This window comes from Myotis yumanensis, unplaced genomic scaffold (assembly GCF_028538775.1).
Source record: "Myotis yumanensis isolate MYYU_CA2020_CCGP unplaced genomic scaffold, mMyoYum1.0.hap1 SCAF_2, whole genome shotgun sequence".
In the NCBI taxonomy this organism is placed as follows: Eukaryota; Metazoa; Chordata; class Mammalia; order Chiroptera; family Vespertilionidae; genus Myotis; species Myotis yumanensis.
Window position 1 is genome coordinate 8979751 of NW_027223753.1, and position 26874 is coordinate 9006624.

The following is a 26874-nucleotide window of genomic DNA, read 5'->3' on the forward strand; positions in this document are numbered from 1 at the left end:
TGCCCACCTCGTCTCAGATTGGGGTTTCTACAGACCTCCCGACTTTTCGGAAGCAAAATTACACCCCTACAGATACAGATGGAGGATCGAGGCGTCCCTCGACTCCTCCCGCCCTTTGACCCCCATGTGCGTCCACGGTCAATGTGGGCGAATACAGATTTCAGAAGTGAGCTCACACAGAACAGATAAAGCACACAGAACAGACAAACATAATACACAGACACTTACCGCGGCCATGCAGATTCTACGAATTGGGGGAGTCCCTACATGGTCTTGGGAACCCCGGGCGAGCCCCCAAATGTTGTGCCCAGATTACAAGATTCCCAAGAAACCACATCAGGGAGCCAATTCGATGTAAAAGCATAAGAATCTGTATTTCAAGCTAGCTTGAGCTCTCCATCCACCAGACCCACCGACACATCGGCTAGCCAAGTGGCCAAGAGAGAGACCGAACCCCTCCCAGAGACCGGTTATATAGGGGGGGGTTGGAGTAAGGGAGGAGAAAGGACTGTGCTTTGATTGGCCAGGCACAAGTCGATGTCCCGTTCCTGGGTGTGGCTAGCAGAGTCTTAGACTTCCGTGAAGAAGCTCCTTGCCCAACACGTGGCCAAGGTAAGATGGAGGATGTAGCCCTTAACCTGGGGGAAGGTGGAGGGCGTAGCCTTCGCCCTTTCAGGTGGGAGGAAGTAAAGTGGACAAACCTCTGGGATTGGGTAAAAAGTAAAAGGATAGGCACTTCTTTTACACAGGTGGGTACAGGATAAATAATAGTCAACAATTAACAAGACAACAATAACACTGAGGGAGTTTTTGTGCTCTGCCCCCTGCCCCCTGGCGCATAGCTTGCGCCCTGAGGGGCCTGGAAAAAAGGGACACTACAAGTTACCCTGACATTCCACAGGTATGTTATCTTAGATGCCAAAAGACCTAATAGGCTCAGTAAAGATCAAAGATACTGGCCTAAGACTTTACTACTCATTATAAACTGATTTTTAATTAAAAGGTTTTAATTTCAGACCATCCTTTGTGGTTACTTTAGGTCTTAGTTTGCAAGGCCACTACACAGGCCTTCCCTGAGTTAGTCAGGTTGTTAACATGTGGCTCCTTTTCATCCACACTTGTCACCAAACCTACCTACCACCTGCTTGCATGCCATCCTGTTTCCTCTTAACCTTCCATTATAATAGAAGAGGGGTCCCTACTCCATGGATGGGTGAGTAGGGGGACAATAGGGAGATGCCAATCTTGCATCCATTTTCTCTTTCTCTTTCTCTTTTGGTTTTCTGACTCACGTTCTGGGCCTCTGTCACTCATCAGCTATGTGGCTTAAACAGGCCATTGAAATAGCAAATACTTTATCCAGTGGATTCTAAGCCCAATAAAGGTCCCGCTCTAGTTGCTGGGGCCTGCCAGGGCCAGGAAAGAGACCGCCCAAGGAGAGAAAACTATTTACAAGGCGGGGGAATGCAGCCTTCCTTGGAGGAAGTGCATCCCCATGTGGCTGGGAGAGCAGAGAGCAGGAAGGGCTGGAGGGGAAGGCGGGCCTGAGGTCGCAAAGGTCTATGGACCAGGCAGGGCGATGGTTTTCGTTTTAACCCTAAATCATTGGGACAGGAAGTGAATTAATCCCTCTGAGCCTCAATCTTGACTTCGGAAAACATGTTTTAGAACCGTGCTCAGTTCTCAGTCTCCTATACTTGCTTCCGAGTTCCTTAAGGACAAAGACCTGTATTTCTTACGCATCTTTGCAACCACATGATAAGCGCTTAAATGCATGCCTGTCGGATGAATAAATGATACTGCGGAGTCCTCCGCAGACTTAGTTATTAAACCAACCCGTGAATACTCTCTCTTTCCTCTTCTCTCTCCCTCTCCCCTCCCAAGCCCCGCCCGGTATTTTTCTGGCTTCCCGCCACCCTTCCCCGCCCCGCCCCTACGCTGCGTCGCGAAGGCGGAGCGGGCGGGCGGGCTTTACGGCAGCCGCGTTGCGACGGGGCGGGGCGGGGCTGGCGCGCTTGGCGGCAGCGGTGGGAGGCAGCCCGGCTGGCGGCAGACGGAGGCGCAGGCGGTGGCGGCGGCCGTGCTCGCTCGTCAGGGCGGGCGGGAGGGAGTCGCTGAGCGTGTGTGAGGGAGGGAAGGAGCTCGCGGTGGAGCTCGCAGCCCGCGCTGTCTTCCCGCAGCCCCAGCCAGGCCCCGCCGCCGCCCGCACCCCTGCGCCGAGTCCGGGCCGAGCCGAACAGAACCGAGCTGGGTCAGGCCGGGGCCATGCTGCTCACCGTGTACTGCGTGCGGAGGGACCTCTCCGAGGTGACCTTTTCCCTCCAGGTCGACGCCGACTTCGAGCTGCACAACTTCCGCGCGCTGTGCGAGCTCGAGTCGGGCATCCCCGCCGCCGAGAGCCAGGTACGCCGGGCAGCGAGCGGGGCCTCCCCCGGAGCTGGCCCTCCCTCCCGGGGGCCTCACGCCTTCCTCTGCTGCTGGGGAAGGCATGGCGGTCGGGGAGCAGGATGGGCATTTCTCAGCTCGCCCCCGCATCCGGAGGGAGCTGGAGCCGGTGGCTGCCCCCACACACTCCTGGGGTGCGGTGGGGTGGGTGGGGTGCGGTGCTGGGGGAGGAAGTGGAGGACCTGACCGCCGGCGCACCCACTGCAGCCGGAGGGGCGCGTGGCCGGCCGTGCGGGCCGCCCTGCCTCCTGGCTCTTCGGCCCGTTCTCCTTGAAGAGCCCCGGGTTGGGGTGTCGTCGTGCATCTAGGAAGAAGCCCTCTGTCTGCACGAGTTCGTACATCCTGCTTCCCAACCAGAAATACCAGTTTGGATCCCCGGTAGCTGTCCATCTGCATTTTGGCAAGGGTTCCTGCTTAAGGAAACGCAATTTACCTTTAAATATACGAATTCGCACTCCTCCGTGAAGGAAAAAGTTTGAAACTGGCACTGCCTTGTTTTGAGGCCTTTAGAAATGCGTTCTCCCCCCCCCCCCACCCCCCCACCACCACATTGGTTTCTGGTTAAATTTCTTTAAAGACAAAAAAACAGTCATTAGTGCAATTCAAACTGTTTGCGTGTCTGGTTTGTTCCCTGGTAGGCCCAAATCCCTCTTTCAGTTCATAATTGAGAGTTTGGGCCCGTCCAAAGCTCGGTGCTTTATGAGGATCTTTGCTTTAAAAATGGCCTGTGTGCTCTGTGATTGGCATGTCTCGATTCCCTACCCTGCTGGGTAGGAGTTCAGCTGCTCTTAGATTTTTCAAATAAGCTAAGCAATTTATTCTCAGAATGCGTTGGGACTGCCACCAAACAGAATTGGAGACAGTAACACTGTGGCTTTCACACTACCAGTTAAATCCTGACTTGATGAGTCTAAAACATTAAGAAAATTGAAGAAGTTCTCCAAGGTCCCAGAAGGTAAAATCATGATTTCCTACTGCAGTTATGAAATAGTTCCAAAAAACTATTGCCCAACTGCAGCTTGCTCTGCTCTGTGATATCATAAACACATGGGTTAATATTTTCTTCAGAAGTGAGTCTGGTTCCTTTACACTGTGGATTTCAGAACTTCGGCATAAAGCTGAATATCAAAAAGAATTTATCTCAAGGCGCACAGTGTGACTCAAATACGCATTCTGGCAAAAGCTACAAAGAAATTGGTAAGAAGGGTTTTTTGTAACTTCTATGAGATCCCAGTTCCTGTCAATCAATCCCTCAGGTGGAGAATGGGAAAGGACAGTTTAAATAGGGAGGGAAATTTAACTCATATTTTTGAAGGTGGTTTTAAACCCCCACTGTTCTCCCTGGGGCTGTTGTATTACCCTGGTGATAATCACCAGCTGGTAGGGGAAATAAAATTAAAAGTGTAAATTGATTTTGTTGTTATTAGGGCTTGGGAGAAGGCAGATGTAACAAGATCTAAATAAAGAGGGTGTCAGGCTGAAAAACAATTGTATGGTTAAAACAGGCATTGTTCTCTGCCAGCTTAGAATGTTAGGAATACCTTGCCAGTTGAACAACAAGTCTAACTCCAAATTCTTTCTTATTCACTAGGTCAACATTTGGCATTTACTTCCCTCCTAAGCCATATTAGCATATGGAAGCCTGGGCTCCAGCTAGTGTTAAGCCTGTATTACATAGCTGTAAACAAGTCCTGTTTTTCAAGTCTGTTCTGTCGGCCTTATTGTAACCTAACACAGTATCTATTTTAAGATGTCTGGTGGTCGGTTGTCTTTCAGTTGCTTGCCCATCAGGCAGGAACGGAATCCACCCTAGATACTTGAGTCATTTCCTTTTACCAAATCATAATAGTAAACATCATTATGGTTTTTGCCCATAAATAGATCATCCTTGCTCACTTGAGGTACCTCCATCTGTACCTCCCAGGATTCTCCCATGTTACTCATCTTCCCTTCCTCCCTCTCATTGTTCTGGTCTCTACCTCGTTCTTCTTATTTACCTTCTCCTTTCTCACCCTTCACTTACATTTCTAAAAGGAATATATAGATATTTATGTTCCTGGCTATTCTGTCCTGTCACTGTGTGTCCAGACCACTGATCTCCATACTTTTTCAGTCATGTATCCCTCTAGGTAAAATGTTCTGAAACATCTTTGTGATGTATGTAAGATATAAAATAAGTTATATACCCAAACTAATGTTATGTGCATGTATATTGCATATTTGATAACTGTAAACATCAATTTCATATACATGAAGTAATATCTTCTGTGCCTGTTTATAATGTACAGAATAGAATTTAAAGAAGGATAAAAATGAAATGGAAATTCTAATATTTTTTCTGTTTTCTTTCTACATCCTTAAAATATTACCTTGCATTGAGGATTACTGGTTTAGAATTCAGTCTTTCACAACAACATCAACTGTGCATAAGCAAACACTTGGAAAAGGTGTTAATTTTTAACATCTCTGGTCTGATTATAGTAGTTATAACGTGATGATAACAAATTTAGAATAGAAGCCATCTCTACTGTACATGTGACTGAAGCTGGGTGTGTTCCATCTCTTAATACAAGTGTGGGCTTAGAAGCCAGACATGGCTCTGTTTGATGCTTTGATGCAGACCTGGCTGGGCAAACTTCAAACAGTTATCGAACTTAGCTTCACTTTAATGTCTGTATTTTTGAAACACTGTTATAATTTACCCCTGTAGGTGGCATGTGGTAAAGAGGGTGCGAAATGTGTAAGGACTCTCAAATGAAAGACATTTAAATGCCAAATAATAGCAATAACTGTATGATCCTGGAAACGCAGCTCTGCACACAGCATGAGTTGTGGTTTGTAAAATACTATTTTAAACCAGTGGAAACTGAAATTTTCTATTGTAGCTGGTTTGGGTATGTTTAGTTTTGCAGGTAATGTTCATGTATTTTTTTCCCCTTGATAAATACTATGTAGTCATTATAGAAAATTTGTAACATTAAGAACCCAATTACTTATTACCTCTTAACTTTTAGATAACTGCAGTTTACTTTTTAATGTATTTTTTATAGTCTTTTCTTCCCGTTATATAGTTAAAATGTGTTTTTTAAACATGGCCTGAACTGTATAAACAATAGCTTCAGTCAACACTACACTGTCACCATTTTCCTATATATTATAAATTCTTCAAATTCATTACTGTAATGGCTAAATGATATGCCATCATATAGATGTACTACAATTTACTTAACAATTTCTCTATGTCTGGGTAATGGAATTGGGGGAAATTAGAAGCAGTTATGGGTAACATATATGGATATCTATATATTTAAGGCTTTCGCTTCATTTCTGAATATTTTCTCAGGATAAATTCTTATGGAATTGTCAGGTCTTTTGAAAGGCTTTTGGTAACTGTTGCCAAGTTATCTTTCAATCAAGCCATTACTTGGAATAGTGTTATAGATCACTTGGCATATAGTGGGTTTCAATTCATGGTAGATACTATCATGAAGCCATTCCGATTGATTCCAAGGGTTTTGTGGCCAGTTTGTGGTCCTTAATGCTAGAAAGAGTGTTATGATTTCTGTTCAGAGATCAGAAAACATTTTGTATCATCCTTAAAGGTCTTGGAGTTGTGTGAATTAGCTTATTGTTAAATATTGGTTAAGATTAGAATCTAATCTCAGGTGCCTCCTGGAGTGAGCACCAGCAGCATGCCCCTTCTGCAGATTAAAACCTGTAGCTGTAGGAATTGTATGCCCTTATAACTGTCAAAACTTCCATTTTGAGCTTTGTACGTTTTTTAAAAAAATTTTTTTATTGATTTCAGAGAGGAAGGGAGAAGGAGAGAGGTAGAAACATCAATGATGAGAATCATCGATCAGCTGCCCCCTGCATGCCCCCTACTGGGGATCAAGCCCGCAACCTGGGCATGTGCCCTTGGCCAGAATCGAACCTGGGACCCTCCAGTCTTCAGGCCAACGCTCTACCCACTGAGCCAAACCGGCTAGGGCTGAGCTTTGTACGTTTGAGTTGGGTGTTACGAATGGTGGGAAGCCTCGCCAGTGCCATTACTAAAACTCGTTTTGCTTTGGTGGATATTTGAAACCAGGGTCTGATGGACACTTCTTTTAAGTTAGGAAATCATTCAGATTTATTTTGGGACCTAAGCTGCAAAATAATTATCTTTCTTAGACTCTAACACCTATTTTAACAACAAAAGATTAGTTCTTTTCGGCAATGATAATTTCATCTAGCTTTTGTTTATTTAATTTGTGTCCTTGGATTAAAATGGAACATACCTGGTGCTTTGTCACGGGGAAGAATGTTTGCCCCTCACTCACATTCTCCAGTCTGGTATTTTTATTTTTATTTTAAAATATGTTTTTATTGATTTCAGAGAGGAAAGGAGAAGGAGAGAAAGATAGAAATATCAATGATGAGAGAGAATCATTGATTGGCTGCCTCCTGTGTGTGCGTGCGCATGCACGCACACACACACACACACACACACACCCTACTGGGGACCGAGCCCACAACCAGGGCATGTGGCCTTGACCGGAATCTAACCCGGAACCCTTCAGTCCGCAGGCTGACGCTCTACCTATTGAGCCAAACCAGCTAGGGCCAGTCTAGTATTTTTAGGAAGTTGGGGCCAATAGCAATATTCCATTAGTGATTATCTGGGTCTTACCTGGTACATTTTTATTGTTAGATCAGGCTTCCCTCCTTTAAAAAGAAATTATATGTCTTTTGAGGAAAGGCTGTGCTAACTGAATGGTGGAGTGGTGTACAGCATCTGTAAAATTGGTTCCCACAGAGTGAGAACTTGGTAGTGTTCCTTGCCTGGGCTCAGGGCAGGGGATGCATTGAACAGTGGACACTGGTTTGATCCTCCTGGTGAGTATAGGCCCTTAATGGTAGATGGCTTAGTAGCTCCTGTTAAGGTCACCCAGAACACTTTGGACTTATGTGTAGGAAAGGTGTGTGTGGTACCTGTGATTCCCGTGTGTGGGCTTTAGAGTCAGGCTGATGTGGTTCCACTCCCAGTTATCATTGATAGCTATGTAGCTTCAGGTCACTCATCTATTTTCCTGTCCATAAAATGGGACATATAGGCAGTGCCCTCGTGGTCCTGGATCTGCCTCTTGCTTCAACAGTGTTTGGACGGAACACCCCTTCCAGCCTCCGGCCACTCCTGCATCTCATCCAGTCACCACCTTCAGAACCTCCTCTGGGACCAGCAACACACCGGGTTTTTTCTACCTTAACTCCTTATTGCTGAACAACCATGAGCTCCAAATTTGTCAGAATTATTCCACCGAGGTGGAGGCTGCAGTCAACCGCCTGGCCAACCTGCATCTGCGGGCCTCCTACACCTACCTCTCCCTGTGCTACTATTTTGACTTTGATGATGTGGCTCTTGAGGGTGTGGGCCACTTCTTCCTCGAGTTGGCGGAGAACAAGTTCGAGGGCGCTGAACATCTCTTAAAGTTGCAAAACAAGTGTGGCGGCCGCATTCTCTTCCAGGACGTGCTGAAGCCTCCCAAGATGAGTGGGCAAAACTCAGGATACCATGGAAGCTGCCCTGGCCTTGGAGAAGAACCTGAACCAGGCCCTTTTGGAGCTGCATGCCTTGGGTTCTACCCGTGCAGACCCTCATCTCTGTGACTTCCTGGAGAACCACTTCCTGGATGAGAAGGTGAAACTCATCAAGAAGATGGGCGACACCTGACTCACCTCTGCAGGCTGCTGCCCCCCAGGCTGGGCTGGGCGAATGTCTCTTCGAAAGGCTCACCCTCAAGCACGACCAGGAGCCTTTGGAGCCCAGAGGCCTTTCAGAGGCCCCTCTGCATCCCCCTGGTGTCTCTGGCTTTTACCTGAGCCTCTTCCTGAAACTACTAGTCATTCTTTTAACCACCCTGGAGCCCTCTCCCATGCATTGGACCAAATGAAACAATAAAGCTATTTGCAGGGGAAAAAATAAAGGGACAAATAATGCCTGCTTCTTAAGGTGATTATGAGACTTAAATGAGAGGATATGAGGATTAAGTGGGAGACTAAGAACCTGGTGTGATGCTGGCTCTTCGTGGAAGTTCTCAGTGGTAGCTGTCTGTCTACGGTTTTAATAGGCTTTTCATGTGTCATTTCCAGCCTGAAGAGAACTCGTGATCCTGTGGATGGGAGCATTCTGACTCTCCTGGTTTTGATTTCTTGTAGATAATTAAATGCTCTCTTACAAGTAAGTTAGAATATGTCGACTGATTGTTTATCTCTAAATATACTGATTGTTGAACTTGTGAACCTGGAAAATTAAGAAGTAAGCCTTGGACCCACTGGTACCTTCATTGTGGTGGCTTCATAATGTTGACACCTCGTGAGCTTCTGCATGGCATTACTCTTGGCACACCCCTTCTTTCTTGCTGTACACTTCAACCTGGGACACTGGTCATTTCAGACTTATGGTGGTTTTTTCAAGCAATCCTACAAGTTATAGAGTGACTCTTGGGTTGTATTGCAAACAATCTGTTGATTCTGGTGTGCTTTTTATTGTGAGATATACACTTAAATAAGGGAGTGTGAATAGGTTGATGGTGACAGTTGCAATCTGTAGTAACATGTTTTAAGTTTGCAAGTGAGGGAACTAACAATACTTTCTAGTCATGTATAAAACGTATAAAGTACTAGAGGCTGGGTGCACAAAATTCATGCAAAGGGCGGGGTGGTGTTCCCTCAGCCCAGCCTGCACCCTCTCCAATCTGGGACCGTTGGCTCCTAACTGCTCACCTGCCTGTCTGATCGCCCCTTACTGCCTCCCCCCCACCCCCCACCCCACACAGCCTGCTGTTCAGTCGTTTGGTCATCCCTCACTAACCCCCCTGCCAGCCTGGTCGCCCCATGAAGCCTTCTATTCGGTTGTTACTGTGACGGCATCCTGGACAATTTGCATATTCCTCTATTATTAGTATAGGTAATTGGGCCTATAAACTCTGCAAATCAATGTTTTGCTCATCCCCAGAACATTTTTACATTGGAGGGAACTACATTCAGTTTCCTCTTAGTTCTGTTCCTCATTTCAGTGTAAATTCTGAGAGCAGATATGACAGATCATATTTCTCCTGTTTAAATCCTGGGTGTTTCAGGTTCTGTGTCAGGCAGTCTTAGCTATACGAGTTATGAGGACACGTGAGGAAACACTGTAAAATGGGAGTGTAGCAGAGAGGCCTGGAAGAGACAGCTGTAATGATGATCTAGCCCCACTGCTTGCCTAACAAATGAGAAGTGGGATGCCTGGACCAGCTGAGTGACAGGCCCCTGTCAGAGCCAGGACAGGACTGAAGCCTCACTTTGCATGTGGCCTGTGAAAAGCGAATTGTTAGGAAGAAACCCTTTCAAAGTTTGACTGTCCCTCTGGAGTATAATGATGCAGGGAGGTTTTATGTTACTTCATGGTAAAATTATAGCTTGCCCTCTGTGTGTTCCTGTTCCTTCTGGAGCATATTGTTTCACCTATTTTTATGCTCCCAACCTTTCTTCAGTGTTTGATTGCACATCATCAAAATATATCTTTTTCATTTTATTTATTGATTTTTAGAGGGAGGGAGGGAGGAAGATAGGACGATTGGTTTGTTGTTCTGCTTATTCATTGGTTGATTCTTGTGTGTGCCCTGACTGGGGATTGAACCCGAAACCTTGATATATCTGGACAATGCTTTAACCAACAGAGCTACCCAGCCAAGGCCCATAAAAATAGTTTTATTAGTAGTACATCCCTGTTCCTTTTTTCCACCTGTGTTTAATCATTCTTTTTGGAATGTCTTCCACTTTTATCTTCCACTCATAAACATGAGTGATAAAACCTTGGGGATATTAAAAAGTTGGGGGGGGAGAAAGAATGCAGGAAGGTTGGTGTTTGGGAACCTTTTAGACTTGCTAGTGTGCAAGATCATTTTAAAAATGGACATTGGGTCCTGGCCATGTGGCTCAGTTGGTTGGAGCATCCTGTAAACCTGAAGGTTGCGGGTTCAATTCCCAATCAGGGCACGTACCTACCTAGGTTGCGGGTTTGATTCCCAGTCGGAGCGTGTACGAGAGGCAACCAATTAATGTTTCTCTCTTTCCTTCCCTTCCTCTCTCTAAAATCAATGAACATATCCTTGGGTAAGGATTAAAAAATAAATAAATAATGGACACATTGGGATGTAATGTTCAGTGTGTTAACTAAAGGTAATACTATGTGATATATTTGAAAGTTACTAAGATAGTAAATTTTAAAATTTATCATGGGAAAAAAATTGTAACTATGTGAGGTGATGGATGGTTACTTTATTGTGATCATTTCGCAAAATACACATATCAAACCATGGTGTATATCTAAAAATACTGGTTTTTATGTCAGTTCTATCTCACTAAAACTGGGGGATGGAGGATATGCACGCATTATTTAATAGTATTGTAGTTTGCATACCAAGAGTAAATCATTCCCATTTCCCTCTCTGCTCAAAGTGAAATCTGAAGTTTTATCCACTACTTCCATAGACTCATTCGTACTTTAATTCAACAAATAGTTGGGTATTATTTATCTGATAGGACCTCTTCTGGGCATTTGGGATATGGCAAGCAAAGCAAGGTCCTTGTCCTCAAGTTTACATTTTAGTGGGGGCAGGAGGACAAAAAATAAATAAATATGTGTTAGGTGAAGGTGATGAGAAAAGGTCTCTGTAAAGGTAATGTTTGAGAAACCAAGATGGCGGCATAGGTAAACACTGGAAATTGCTACCTCCCACAAGAACTTCAAAAATACAACGAAAAGACAAAACGGACATCATCCAGAACTACAGGAAGGCTGGCTGAGTGGAAATTCTATAATTAGAAGGAAAGAGAAAAGCACACTGAGACTTAGAGGAGCTGCGAAAGTAAAGTGCAGAGGTACGGAGGCTCGAGCGCGCGCGGAAAGGGGCGGGCACCTAAGGACTCGGCTTTTTTAATCGGGAGGGAGTCACAAGCTCCCGACTGCTCTGAACTCCAGTTCCGGGAAGTCTCTGGGGACCCAGAGCTCATACGGGGAGAAACTGACTGTCTGGCAGCAGGCAGAACTCGGAACTTGAGGGCGGCTTTCCCTCAGAGGTGCTTACAGCAATTACCGGGACACTGAGACGCAGGGCCCCTTAGGGCAAGGCTGAGGATCGGCCATAGCTGCTTGCTCTGCCCTTTGATTCCCTGAGAACCCGCCCCACCCAGGCTGCGGCAGGAGCTTTTGAATATGAATGCCCTGGCCCTTTGCAATCTGAAAAGTACCTAACAAACTGCAGCTGTGCCAGACAGACCCAGAACTTCCAAAAGAAGACCCAAGGCCCCACAGCAGCTGCATTGCTTCACAGCTGGGCCTCATCTGGGCACCTCCAAACCCCCCAAAAAAGGAAGGGGAATCTGCAGATCTCTTCGTAGCTCCTGCTGGGTAGCCTTAGGCAGAGGCTAAATTAGCACCTCCTTAGAACCAAGAGCCAGTGTACCCAGTGGTCAGAGTGGGACCATCCAGATTACAACTCCTTAGATCCATAAGGAACACACTCAGGGGGCAGACTCAGTGAGCACCAAAGCCCTACTGAAGCAAGTCTTGCCCCAGAAGGGTGTCTTCAGCACAGAAGTTCTCCCACTGCAGACACAGCTGATTCTCACAGCCAGTGGGCCTGGAGGTCAATTCCTCCCATTGATACCAACAACAATCAAGGCTTAACTACAACAAGACTGTGCACAAAGCCCACAAGGGGGTGCACCAAGAGTGTCTACCTCAGGTAATTGGGGAGGCTGAGCCACTGGGCCCTATAGGACACCTAGCACACAAAGCCACTCTACCAACAAAGGGAAGCATAAAAAATGCCGAGACAAAGAAACAGGTCACAAATGATAGAAATGGAGGAAAGCAAACGACTGGATATAGAGTTCAAAACCACACTTTTAAGGTTTTTCAAGAATTTTATGGAAACCGCCGATAAATTTAGTGAGACCCTGGAGGATATGAAAAAAGACCAACTAGAAATTAAGCATACACTGACTGAAATAATAATATACAGAGATCCAACAGCAGACAAGAGGATCCCAAGAATCAAGTCAAAGATTTGAAATACGAAGAAGTAAAAAATACCCAACCGGAAAAGCAAAAAGAAAACAGAATCCAAAAATACGAAGACAGTGTAAGGAACCTCTGGGACAACTTCAAGCATACCAACATCCGAATTATAGGGGTGCCAGAAGAAGAGAGAGGGCAAGATATTGAAAACCTATTTGAAGAAATAATGACAGAAAACTTCCCCTACCTGGTGGAAAAAATAGACTTACAAGTCCAGGAAGCGCAGAGAACCCCAAACAAAAGGAATCCAAAGAGGACCACACCAAGACACATCATAATTAAAATGCCAAGAGCAAAAGACAAAGAGAGAATCTTAAAAGCAGCAAGAGAAAAAAAGTTAGTTACCTACAAGGGAGTACCCATCGACTGTCAGCTGATTTCTCAACAGAAACTATGCAGGCCAGAAGGGAATGGCAAGAAATATTCAGTGATGAATAGCAAGAACCTACAACCAAGATTACTTTATCCAGCAAAGCTATCATTCAGAATAGAAGGTCAGATAAAGAGCTTCACAGATAAGAAAAAGCTAAAGGAGTTCATCACCACCAAACCAGTATTATATGAAATGTTGAAAGGTATTCTTTAAGAAGAGGAAGAAGAAAAAGGTAAAGATAAAAATTATGAACAGCAAATACATATCTATCAACAAGTGAACCTAAAAATCAAGTGAATAAAAAATCTGATGAACAAAGTAAACTGGTGAATATACTAGAACCAGGGGCATGGAAAGGGAGTGGACTGACAATTCTTGGGGCGAAAGGGGTGTGGGGGTGAAGGAAGAGACTGGACAAAAATCGGTACACCTATGGATGAGGACAGTGGGAGGGGTAAGGGCAGAGGGTGGGGTGGGAACTGGGTGGAGGAGAGCTATGGGGGGGGAGGAACACCTGTAATAATCTGAACAATAAAGATTTAATTTTTTTAAAAAAAGAAAAGGTAATGTTTGATCAGAGACCTAAAAATGACGGGAAAAAACATTCCTCAGGTAGCGAGAAAGCAAGTGGAACGGCCTTGAGAGGAAGTCGTTACTTGAGAAACAGCAATCGTGGTGTGAGATCAGGTCAGAGGGAGCCTAGAGGTGGTGAGAAGGGCTGGCTTTATTCTAGGTGTGATGGGAAACCATTGGAGGGTTGTGCAGGAAGTGACACTATCTGATGAAGAGGAAACCTGGTCTCCCTTGCTCCGTGGTACTTCTCCGTGCTTTGTACTGTGACATCTTTTCTGGTTGTAGATTGTCCATGCTGAAAGACCTCTCACAGACAACCACAGGTCTCTGGCTTCTTACGGCTTGAAAGATGGAGATGTCGTGATTTTACGACAGAAGGAGAATGTGGACCCTCGACCTTCACAGTTTCCAAGTAAGACATCTCCTCGGAATGGGTTAGCATCCCCGACACAAGCATGAGTAGGTAGCATAGAGTAGTGGACAGAATTTTGGATTCGCTTTTGATTCAGACTACTAGGGTGCAGATCCTGACTCTGCCCCTTGAACTCAACTCCCAGAGTTGCTGTGAGAATAATGATTGTAGAACCTTCAGCACATAGCAAGCCCTCAATATTAGCTTCTGTTGTTATCAATGATAATTTTGTCCTTGGGAAGGACTTGGTGAGGCTCCACATGCCTGATTGCTGACTGACATGCTGCGTTGTGTCTGGGGTTCAGTAGCAGGTCTTTGCAGTCAGCCAGGTACTCACGTGATCTAACTCGGATGTAAGGGAAGAGATTCCTCTTTACAATTTATTATCATTAACAGATGAAACTCTGATTTTTTTTATTTATTTATTTACTTATTTATTTATTTAGAGGAAGGGAGAGAGAAAGGGGGAGAAACATCAATCGGTTGTCTCCCAGATATGCCCTGACCAGGGATCAAACCCGCAACCTGGGTATGTGTCCTGACTGGGAATCAAACCCACCACCTTTTGGTGCATGGGAAGATGTTCCAACCAACTGAGCCACACTAGCAGAGCTGAAACTCTGATTTTCAATTATGTCTTCCAAGTTACATAGCTAATAAGGGAAGGCATAGGAATTAAGACTCGGTGCTTTTCTATTATACTGAACTTTATGAATAGTAAGCAGCTAAACCACTAACTTCTGGTTCTTTCTCACCGCCTCCGTTAATCATGTAAAAAGAAGAAAGGATTCTTTATCTTAGGTGTTCCACCCAGGGTAGGTGTTTATAATTTTGAATCTGTGCATTGAATTTAAGAGGTTTCTGTGTCCCTGAAATAAGAAGCAGAATTGTGAGGGTGTGGGCATTTCATGGGGACAGGGCTCATAACTTGCTTAAGGTACTCAAAGGGGTTTTTGATCTACCAAAGTTTATTATAATGTTCTGATGTGGAACTACTTGATGAGATGTATGAGTTTTTCTCCACTCCCTATCATATCCTGATAGGCTTCTTTAAACAGTGTTTATTCTCCAGGTCACTTGGTTTTAAAATTGATGGTAACAACTGATAGGTGTCCAGGTGATGCCAGTCTCTAGCTTAGAGCACAGTGCTTCCATTCAGCCTGGAACTGGGCTAGAAGAGATCGCTGGCAGGGTTCCTCCCGGATTTGGATCACATTACTCCCTGGGGCTGCTGCTAAACTTCAGAAAGAGTAGTGGCTCCAATATGCCAGTCATTGAAAACCAAATCTTCCTTTGAATAAGTTGGTGAGATGGTTAGTTCTGGAAACGTAGCTGGTTTTTTCTGTACTGCCCTATATGGACAAGAGAGCCACTAGGTGAGGGAGAGAATGGGATCTGGTCTACAAGGTAAACAAGTTTTTCAAAATTTTTCTAAAGTGAACAGATTATCCAGATAAGTGTAACAGGGTTGGAGGTAAAATTTCTCAACCCACAAAGAAGGCCCGCCCATATGTGTTCTGCTAATTGGTATAGTTTCCCTCACAAAGATCATGCCATTCACTTCACCTTTTCATTGGTTGGAAGTTTGTACTCATACACTACTAACTGCCAGCTGAGGTCTAGTTGAAGAAAGTGACTGGTTGGACCCATGCTAAGAGACACAAACCTTATGCCCAAGTTTAAGCATTTCCTCCTATTAGAGGTCCAAAAGGCTTCAGGATAGCCCCAGGCTTGGGACAAGTGTGACCATCATCTGCATGTTGTGATTGGAGAAATGTGGATTTATTCAGTCCTTGCCCCTCATTCTGGCTCTACTTCTCTTTTCTTCTTCCTTTTAAAAAATAAAAGTTTTTAAGTAATAGTTTTATTGAGATCATTCACATACCACACAATTCTCTCATTTGGAGGATACAATGCGATGATTTTTAATATATTGAGAGTTGTGCAACCATCACTACAATCAGTTATAGCACATTCATCACTTTAAAAAGGAACCCTGTAATTCTTCATCTTCCCTCAAGCCTCCCACCCCTGGCAACCATTGGTCCACTGTCTCTGTGTATTTTTCTATTCTGGATATTCCATATAAATAGAATCATACAACATTTGGGTCCTTTGTGTAAGGCTCCCTTTCTTTTTACTTTTAGTTTAATAAGTCAGCTCAGCCTGGAGTGTAGGGCCTGTTATGTCTGTTAGTGTACTCAGCACTGGAACCTGTGCACGTTATTTTTCTTCTGTTTCTCTCTCTTGTGAAATGATTACACCTGCGAGTTCCCCGGGGCTATCGGTAGAGTTTGCGGTGAGGCACAGATGGACAAAGACCTACTATGTACAACACAGGCTTGTAGGACTTAACATCGGTCATTTGTGCTGTGCGCTTGATATGTATAGTATTCTTTACCAGGGTGTCAGGATCCTCAGAGCATATTTCAAAGCAGACCATGGTTCTCCTTAAGAACGACATCAATTTTTGTAGTTACATTTAAGACTAGGTTTACTTTTTTAAAAAACAAAAACATCTATTGTATGATATTTTATAAGCCCAAAATTTGGGGTTACTACCATAGTCTCCCCCCTCTCCTTGTATTTTTCCTACCTGTTCACTCTCAGACTGCAGTCTTTATATTCAAAGTCAACATGAGAAAATGGAGCAAGGGAGGGGCCATTAGTATATCTGCGATCACCGCTTACTATGTTATATACCGTGTATAAGCACATGTTCTGTTTCCGTCAGATGCTTATTTTCACGGATCATCTAAAGTAAACAATCACTTTTCCTCAACAGACTTACCCCGAATAGACTTTCGCAGTATATCTGTGCCTGGCACCTCGAGCTCCCGGCAGCGGCAGCCACCCGGAGCACAGCAGTCCCACTCATCTCCCGGAGAACTAGCTTTATCTCCGCAGGGCTTGGACAATCCAGCCTTGCTCCGAGACATGTTGCTGGCCAACCCCCATGAGCTGTCCTTGCTGAAGGAACGCAACCCGCCCCTGGCAGATGCTCTGCTCAGTGGAGATCTCGGTAAGTTAATCTAAAAGGCTGTCAAGTTGACCTGAGGTGAAGTAGTGTATCATAGCAGGTGGGGAGAATGGGATGCAACTACTGTGTTCAGCCCACTATGGCACATGAGTTATTGAACATATCAGTTGGTCTATGAGAAGTAAGTTAGTGCTAATGTTGAAGGCTGAGTTAATGACAGCAGTGACAAAATTTTAGGGCTGCATAGAGTCCTAAAGTCCAGCTAAACCAGCCCCTTCCATTTACTCTTTTTTTTCCTAATTATTTCAGCAGCACATAATCCAGGGACTGAAATTTTAACCTGTTTAGTTAGACCTTCAATTAAAGAGAGCGCCAATAAGCCTTTTGATGCTTGTTAGTTACAGGAAACAGGTCTGAGGCCTGAGGCCTGTGTGGCAGATTGAACCCCCTTACTCTCATCCACACCAAGTTTAATGAAGGGGTTGTTATCTGCAGCAGTCTATTTGGAGCTGTACTTGAGCCATTCTTTCATTTCACAGAACATTTATTTTTAGTCCTCTTTATGAGTCAAGTTTTCTCTGTAAATTTCTCCCATTTTACGAAACTGTTCTGATTAAATTTTAAAACATAACAGATACTTAACAACTCATTTCTTAACCATTTTGTAAATTGAAGTAATATTTACCTACAGAGAAATTCACAGATTTTATGTGTACAGTTCGAGTTTTGGCTGACTCATATATCCACCACCCCAATCAAGAACTAGAACATTTCTTTCCAGAAAATTCCATTATGTTCTCTTTCATTCAGTTTCCTCCCCTTATAGGCTACCAATATTCTGATAATCATTATAAATTAGTTTTGCCTATATTTGATCCTCATGTAAATGGAATCATACAGTATGTCCTTTCATGTCAGGCTTCTTTCACTTAATAATTCTAGATTCATCTATATCGTGAGTATTAGTTCATATGGCCAGTATCTTGGTTCCTTTAATTTCTTATGCAGCATATTTGTCAAAGACCATGATGATGGCACAGTTAAGTTTACACATTTAAATGCACCCCCATTCAAGAAATAGCAAAATAAAGGTGATTTTTGTAATGTATCTTATACTAAGCAATCTTTCCTCTTTACTAATATTCCTGTCTGTTACCCATCAGGTAATGTAGATAAGCTAACAGTAGTTTGCATTTAATTTGTCTGCTTTAAGGCAGATTGTTATAAAGGAAATGAAACCAGAAGAGGAAAGGGGGTTTGTAGCGCTCTATTTTATTTCTAGCCAAAAGAATAATAAGGGCAGTGGGGAGGGGACAGGTGGGGTCCTTTATAGCATTTTCCAGATTTAAATTGAGAAGCTGTTCTCTCTGAGTAGAGATGATGTGATGGATAACTTCTTACAAGACTAAATGATTTTTCCAAATATTTTATTTCTTTACACTGAATTTAGGTGAAGAAATAGTCTTGCCTCAGAGAATAGAAAGTAAATGTAATTGCTCATTTATTTTTAGGCATCTTGTAGAATTCTGCACCTGAAACATGTACAATTTTGTTAACCAGTATCATCCCAATACATTCATTAAAAAGGGCGGGGGGAAAGGAGTCAAACAAAAATGATTTTTTAGGCATCTTTTCTGCATCTCTTACAGTCATATTTTGAGTAATTGTCTGATGTGGGAAAGTACTAGTAAGGAATGAAAATCTAGTGGTACTTAAGATTTTCCTCCTTTTGTAGAGAAATTTACTAGGGTCCTGGTGGAGCAGCAGCAGGACCGAGCCCGGAGAGAGCAAGAAAGGATTCGTCTCTTTTCTGCTGACCCTTTTGATCTTGAAGCTCAGGCAAAAATAGAAGAAGATATAAGGTAATGATGCCTTCACCTAAACAGCAAGAGTTAGAGAATGGAGACTTCCCAAACTACAGGCTGTCTTGTATTGGTTGGGCATCTGCTTTGAGGTAGATTCCTTATTTTGCACCCAAGATAGTAACTTCAGTCCTTTCCTTCATTCTAACTCCCATTTTCCTCACATTTTGATTCAACATTACAAAGGTACCCATACAAATGACTTTTCTCCTCTAAAATGTTAGTAAAGACTCCCTGACTAGCCCAGTGTGTCATCAAAGCAACTGCAGGTAGATGACCCCAGGATTCCATGATGTAGTTCCCACCTGAGGCTGCATTAAAATCTTGTTGGAATCTTTTAAAAATGTACATGCTTGGGCTCCACTCCTAAAACAGGTACAATAATGCTAATGCCAACCTTGATCACATGACCAGCCACAAGCCAGATGATGTTCAGTCACTCCCTTTGAAGTCAAAATAACAGCTGCTACCCCCTCAACACCACCACCCACATCTCAGTTTTTGTGCCTCATTGTAATGATTTTAGTATAAATACGAAGACCATAACTGCACCAGTACTACTTTTAGGGGCTTTGTCATCATCTTTGGTCATTTACATGATGCCTAAGTTGGTCATTATATTATACTGTCAGCTTGGATGTTAAATAATGGTTTTCTTTCTTATTTCTCTGATTGCATTTGAAATCAAAGAAATGTACATTGTACACAAGAATCACATGACAGCCCTAAGCCATTTGTGTCCTTATTAAGTGTTCCTATTAATTATATCAGAATTCATGAATATCTTTGAGAAACATCTCACTCGTTAAATCTACTCAGAGAAATAGGAAGATGTTTGTGTTCTCGGAACTAGACTGCATCACAACTATAAGGGAACCTTATATAATTCTCAAGAATATGTTCAACCCAGGAAGCAGGAGTTGTGGGAGGGAGTGTGGTGAGGCATCATAGCTAAACCATGGCACTGAGCTATTGGAAGAGCAGAAGTGAAATGAGGCATATCCATGTGGCTTGTGTTTCCTCCCAGGCGGGGTAAAGGAAATGGGGAATGCATACATTCTTTCCAAGGAGAAAACCTAGTACCTGTAACGAACCTACATACAAAGCCCAGAATAGCCAAAGGAACTGGCATTGTCTCAGAGGGTTTTTGGAGTCACTACAGTGGCAGGAGTGCATAGTGCACAACTAATTTTAGGCTATTTCTAAATTTAATAATACGGCATACGAGAAAGCTGTAATTATTGAATGCCTATTAATGTTTTATGCTTCACCAGTGATTGTACAGGAAATGTCTACACTAAGGTATAATAGCTTGCATGTTTGCCTAACTCAGTGGTTCTCAACCTTGGCCGCACATTAGAATCACCTGGGAATCTTTTTAAAATCCTGATTTCTGGGCCTCATCCTCCGGAAATTTCTTTGTTATGGGGTGAGGCCACAGCATTAGTAACAAAGAAACAGAATTTCCGGAGGATGAGGCCCAGAAATCAGGATTTTAAAAAGATTTCCAGGTGATTCTAATGTGCGGCCAAGGCTCAGAACCACTGGCCTAAGTTAAAGGAGTGTGCCTTCGGTTTTCTGAGAAGTTTAATATTCCAATAGAGAATGGCTGATAAAACCATCAGTTCAGTTGAGCTAAAGTGTTACTACAGAAAGGACAGTTTAGAGCAGGGGTCAGTACACTTTACCCATTAAGGGCCAAATAGTAAATAGTTGAGGCATTGCAGGCCACACTATCTGTATGGCGGGTGCTCAGTTCTGCCAGGGCGGTAAGGTACAGCCAGAGATAATGCCGGGATGTAAATGAACCCGGCTGTAGTTTTCTAATGCCTGGTTTACAGTGTGACTTGTCCAAACCTTGGACCTGTTTTGTTACTGTCTTCAAGTAAGTGGCCTAGCCCCTGCCCTAGTTTCCATTAATGTTGGTCCTATTTGGTTATTTTTTTTTAAAGGAGGTTGGGAATGGAGGAGACATGAGATGCTAGCTAGAGTAAGCTGGAACTCCCTTTTATGTGCTTTTCTCATGTAAGAATTAGAATGTTCAATTTTAGAAGAAATTATTTGATGACCAGGTGAACAGTGATTTATATGTGTGTATAGTTTTCTAAGTGATAGGTGGGTAGAAGGTTATTTTTTGAGTTTTTTTTAACATCCACTCTTATGTTGGCATCATATAATGATGCTTTCCACCTCTCAGCAATCCTGTAATAGGAATGAATTATCCTCATTTTGCAGATTAGAAAACCCAGTCTTAGAGATTAAGCAGCAGGTGCAACAACAAGCAGTTAAGACATCGGTATTGTATTTGCAAACAATTTTTTAATGCCCTGGACATAGGAAATGTACCCAGATACCCAGTAAGTCCTCAGTTAAAATTGGAGCACTCGTGAAATTTTAACATTCTGTAGGATAAAAAGGGTTGTGACCCTTATTCTCCAGAAGTTTCTTTTCCTGTTTCTGAGCTTGTAAAGGGAACAAACATAGTCATTTTACATGAGGGTAATTTCTTTGCCTTTAATTTTCTGCTGTGTATCTCACTGCCTCCTACTAAATCACAGACTGCAGGGTAGAGTACCAATTTCCATTTTAATGACTCAGCTGCTATAGCTGGGACAAAAGATACGCACAGATCTGTTTTAATATCGTGACTTTGAGACAGATCTCTCTTCATGGAAGTAATGCTCTTAGTGTCCCTGGTTTTGGTTTGTTACAGGCAACAGAACATTGAGGAAAACATGACCATAGCTATGGAGGAGGCTCCGGAAAGTTTTGGCCAAGTAGTGATGCTTTATATTAACTGCAAAGTGAATGGACATCCTGTGAAAGCCTTTGTTGACTCAGGTGACGTCTCCGTCCTTTGTATCTTTGTCTCTCCAGCGAACATTCTGACCTGACACAGGAAGAAGGAGAGACCCTGGTGTCCTTAAAGATGGCATTTGTCCTATGGACTGCTCGCCAGCAAACCTGGGGGTTGTTTCACTTCCCATCTTTTCTTGTTTGTGATAGGCTTGTTTTTTTAATCATTTCTTCACCAGTTTTGTCTTTTTGGTGTCTCCTTTATCTTCCTGTGTCCCTTATTTGGCATCCTGAATTCTAGGGTACCTCTAAGGAATTGGGGAATCATTTGGTTTAGGATAAGAATCTAATAAAGAAGGAGCTGTGTAGCCCTGGCCAATTTGGCTCAGTGGATAGAGCGTCGGCCTGCGGACTGACGGGTCCCGGCTTTGATTCTGGCCAAGGGCACATGCCCAGGTTGTAGGCTCGATGCCCAGTAGGGGGCGTGCAAGAGGCAGCTGATGAATGATTCTCATCATTGATGTTTCTATCTCTTCCTCTCCCTCCCTCTCTGAAATCAATAAAGAAATTTTTTTTTTTTAAAGGAGCTATGTAGTGTAGGTCAAACCAGTATTTCTGCCTCATCTGTGTGCCAGGAACAATGAGGAGTGTAGGATACAGGGCATGGTTCTTGCCCTGAAAGAAGAAAGAACGGCCAGGAAAGGAGGCAGGGAGTTTTGCACTTGAAGATTCAGATAATCCCTGTACTAACTGTCACCTTATCTCTTAGTAACAGCTCTTTGCTTTTTTAGTGAGACCACATGTGGGTGTGACAACGGTCTTTCCCGGTATGACTTCCTAGAGTACTAAAAGCTCCTGCTCAAGTTAACTTTTCCTCCATTTGTTTTGTTGAGAGAGAACCACCAATCGGCTGCCTTCTACACACCCCACACTGGGGATTGAGCCCGTAACCTGGGCATGTGCCCTGACCGGGAATTGAACCGTGACCCCCGGGTTCACAGGTCGACGCTCCAACACTGAGCCACGCCGGCCAGGCATTTTTCCTCCATTTGTTCATCCACAAGTACTTGAGAACATGCTAGGTTTCAACTATTGTAAAGAGCTTATACTGCGATGCATACATTCCTGGGAGAAGTAAACTGCTAATTATTCAAGTTTTAAAATGTCTGTTGAATGCTATGTACAGGGCCTTGTGCTGAGTGCTCGGGGGGCAAGACTTACTGACTGGTGCTTCACAGTAACAAATACCTATAGGAAACCCTAATCTGACACTAGTATTTATTGAGCCCTTTCTGTATGGTAAGCACCGTGCTCATTCATGCTAAATTACCTAAGGTGCTTAATTTATATTAGTTTATTCACTTTTACTTAATCCTCAGCATGTCCCCCAAGAACTGCGTTCTGTTACCCCTATTTTCTAGGAGAGGAAACTTAGACATAGAGAGGGGAAGTCATTCTTCCAGGTGTCCAGAGTTCACGAGCAGTAGATCTTAGATCCAGCCCCTGGTCTGTTTGGTGCCAGGACTCAAGCACTGTGCAAAAATCAGGTGCATGTTGGATGAATATAGAAACCACATTCTCACTGACGGATGCTTCACCTCAGGTGTGGCTTCAAAAGAGAGGCCATTTGAACTGAGCTATCTCCATGGGCAGGGGAGTGGGGCTTGGAGCTGAGACGTGAAAAGAGGCAGGAGCGCGGTAAAAGGGACCCTTCCCATCCTGGGATTGCTTCCTGTACATCAGTAACTAGCTTTTGTGGAGTAAAATGGGGAGGAAGGAGGAAGGTAAATGAAAATCGCCTTCCCAAACTCCTTTTTCATTATTTCTGGGCCTTCTTAAATCTAACCTTCTTCAGATGCCAAGACCTTCCAGTGCCCATGTAGTATAAGAAGCCTTAATGAGCAACATGAACAGAAAATGTTGGGATTGAGTTTGAGGAGACATTGTGAGGGAAAGGACCGTCAGTGGGGAGGAGGTGGGCCGTGAACTGGGCTTAAAGCATAAGCACAATGAGAAAGTGGAAGCAGGGAAGGGGCACTCTCTGGGCGGGTCAAAGTGAGTAACAGGCAAAGGGAACACATTCCCCCTGGTCAAGTACAAGGTGTAGGGCATTTGGAATATAAGTCTGTCGCCTGAGTCTGCTTGGGCTGCCATAACCGAATACCATAAACTGGGTGGCTTACAAACAACACAGTTTTATTTCTCATCGTTCTGGAGGCTGGGAAGCCCAAGATCAAGGCGCTGGAGAGTTGGTGTCTGGTTCCTAGTCCATAGATGGTAGTCTTCTCCCTGGGTCCCCACGTGGTGGAAGTGGTGAGGGTCACGAATCCTATTCAAGAGGCCTCCATTCTAATGATCTAATCACCCCCTAAGGCCCTGCCTCTTTCTATCATTGCATAGGGGATTAGGTTTCAACATGAAACGTTCAACCTACAGCAGCTGGAAAAGGTTTGGCCCAGATGGGGGGTGGGGGTGGGTTCTGAGGCTGGGTGTGGTTTGAAGTTGGTCTTAGAAGGAATAGTAGCCATTGAGGATCTTTGAGCAGATACATTGTGAGCGGAAGAAGGTGATAGATAGGAAGGCAGGCAGTGTGACAGATCTGCAGAATTCTGTGTCACTCAGGGTCAACTAGCTCCTTGCTTTAAGTTATACATCCACAGTGGTTTGGAAAGCAGAGATTTCATCCACTAGCAAAGGGGATATAGTGTGAGCTACACTCACACTGCTGTGGTTGGAAGAAGGAGCGTCAGAAATAGCAGAAATTGCACAGAACTTATTAACAGGATTGGACCAGAGTTTGAAAGTGGGGAAAGGCTAAAAGGAGTCAAAAGTGAACAATGCCTAAGTTTTATTATTGCAAGAAAACAATTCAGTTGGCAGGAAGAGAAATCCAAAGTGAGAATTATTTATACCTGTTGGCTTTGAAATAGAAGTGTCTGACACAGGAGTGGGAGAAGTTAGCACTGTAGATAAAGATTAGGAGAGTGTCTTCCCCCAGGCCAACTCCAGCTGTGGCTGAGTACAGGTCACTGCAGGAGAAAAGTCCCTGGCTGCCCGCTTCCTGAGAGGGAAGAGGGTCTGACTGTTGGAGCAGACAATAGGGAGTTCACGTCCAGTTTTTTGAGAGGCTATGATGTATTTTTTTACTGGTAAATTAGAGTGCCCCAAAATGTGGAGTGACAATAACTTGGCTCGATGTTTAGAGGTGCTTTGTGCAATGAATCTGAATGTAAAGTAGTACTTGGTGGGCATTTCTGTGTGTAGTCCTTTTGACTTTTTGGAAGTCCTTTCAGGTTGTTTTGCTTCCTGTTGGTAAAGTTTTTAAGTATCATTTAATAATTACATTTAAACAAAATATTCTTTCTCTCAATGTCAAGTTTCTACACTGTTTCAGATTCCACTGTGGCACTGAAAGTTGAACTAAGCCTGGCAGGAAACCGCTCGGTAGGAACAATGTTGCACAGATAAAAGCCTTGGGTAGCCCTGAAGGGGCTGATTCAGTTGCCCATCAGGCACATGTCCCTATGGCAGGCTTGATCCCCAGAATGGGGTGTGCACAAGGCAGACGATTGATGGTTCTCTCTCATTGATGTTTCTCTCTTCCTCGCTCTAAAATCAACTAAAGAAATAGTTAAAAAAGAGAAAAGGCCTGGGGTATACTTGCTTTGCCCTGTTCTTGGTGCTGCATTTTTAATCTTAACACAAATGTGGGTTTTGTCTTTATTATCTGAGATTTCCCTCCACCTCCAGGTGCCCAGATGACTATTATGAGTCAAGCTTGTGCGGAAAGGTGTAACATAATGAGGCTGGTGGATCGTCGGTGGGCAGGGATCGCCAAAGGAGTGGGCACCCAGAAGATTATTGGAAGGGTGCACCTAGGTGAGTGGAGGCACTGGGAGGCTTGGTAGAGTAGTGGGTTTAAAAACTTTTCTCTTGGACAGGTACATCTGATCCAGCAAGCCTTAGAGAAGTTTAAACTCTCTATCAGTCATATATATGTGCATATTAGCTGGTGGCAAAAAGAATATCAGTCCCCTGTGTAGTTCTGTTTTCTACTCCTGACAGATAATTCCTTTCAACTATTTTAGCAGACTTCTATTGGTGCTTGCCTCCACATTTCTAAATAACATGTTTATAGTGCTTATTACTCATATGATTATATAAATACTATTGAGAGCATAGCCATCTAATTGAATATAATTGCTTTTCCTTTTTTTAGATTAATAATTCATTCTCTCCTGCCCCCTCACCCCCTCCCCCCCTCTGTCATTGAGTTTTTGGTGTGTCACTCATCCCAAACACTGCCCTGCTTGTGTAAATGTCCTTGCTTCCGTCCATCCCATTTGAAGATGCTTCTACAGAACCTGGGCTGCTTCATGCTGCTGTTCTGGAATCGCCCTTGACTGAGTCCCCAGGGTTCCTTTTTCCTTGGTCTAACGTTGGGCTACATGAATCCCATGTCTTCCTTTTTCTATTTTGCTCCCCAGTTTATTAGAGCACATCTTCCAGTCACTTCCTGACAAAAAGTACATGGTAGTAAATGGAGTTCTTGAAAATCAGGACATGTCTTTCCCCCTACATTTCACCATTCCGGCTAAGTTGGAAATCATTTTCTTTCACAGTTTTTGACAGTATTGCTGTGGAAAAGCTGGATGCTGTTCTGATCCTTGATCCTTTATGTGAAAGATTTCCTTTTCTGAAGGTTGTAGAATCTTTTTTTTGACCTCAGTGTTTTGAAATTTCACGATGATGTACTTGGGTCTAACTCTCTTCATCTAGTGTGCTGAGTGCCTTTCAGTCTGAGAACGACTTCCCCCCCTAGGGTGTCTGTTATTCAGGGAGGATGGTCTCCTGTCCTGGACTTGTTCTGTAGTTTTCCGTTTTCATTCATTGTGCCCTGGGAGGGCTTGGGTGAGATTTCCTCAACTTTGCCTTCCAACCTTTCTGTTTTGTTTTGTCTCTCGTGTTAGATGGTTTTCTCAGATGTCTGGTGATCCTTGGCATCTGCTCACATTGAAGAGTGGAACACCAAAAGGCTATTCGGAAGATTACTTGGGTGGGCAGCTGTGCCGGGCCAGCTCAGTCAAGGGTTCGGTGAGCCTGAGGCGGGGCGGTGAAGGATGTAGAAAAGACAGATGGAGAGAATAAGCTGGGTCTAGGTGGATCTTTCTATGCCTGGCTGAGGCCACAGAGAGAGATCCAGACAGCAAGCTGAGCCTTTATTTTATAGCCAGAGGTAAACAAGGTAGCGGTCACCATAGTTACAGTGTTCTTGTGAGTTTCACTGTTTTGGCAGCACTTGCTGCATCTCCCTCAGCCCATTAG

The 26874-nt window shown here is 43.9% G+C and overlaps 1 protein-coding gene across 3 annotated transcripts in view; it reads left to right on the forward strand.

The window, feature by feature from the left end:
• The first annotated feature begins 2103 nt into the window (after positions 1 to 2103).
• The window catches only part of DDI2 (DNA damage inducible 1 homolog 2), a 44470-nt gene continuing 19699 nt past the window's right edge, over positions 2104 to 26874 (forward strand). The window contains exons 1-6 of one of the 3 annotated variants that reach the window (XM_070404158.1): positions 2104 to 2403; positions 13785 to 13911; positions 16697 to 16933; positions 18627 to 18753; positions 21467 to 21594; positions 25300 to 25428. In XM_070404158.1, coding sequence (XP_070260259.1) covers positions 2266 to 2403; positions 13785 to 13911; positions 16697 to 16933; positions 18627 to 18753; positions 21467 to 21594; positions 25300 to 25428 — 886 coding nt within the window. In that variant the 5' untranslated portion in view covers positions 2104 to 2265. The remainder of the gene's footprint in view (positions 2404 to 13784; positions 13912 to 16696; positions 16934 to 18626; positions 18754 to 21466; positions 21595 to 25299; positions 25429 to 26874) is intronic. The other 2 variants (XM_070404159.1, XM_070404155.1) reach the window with 2 other exon arrangements.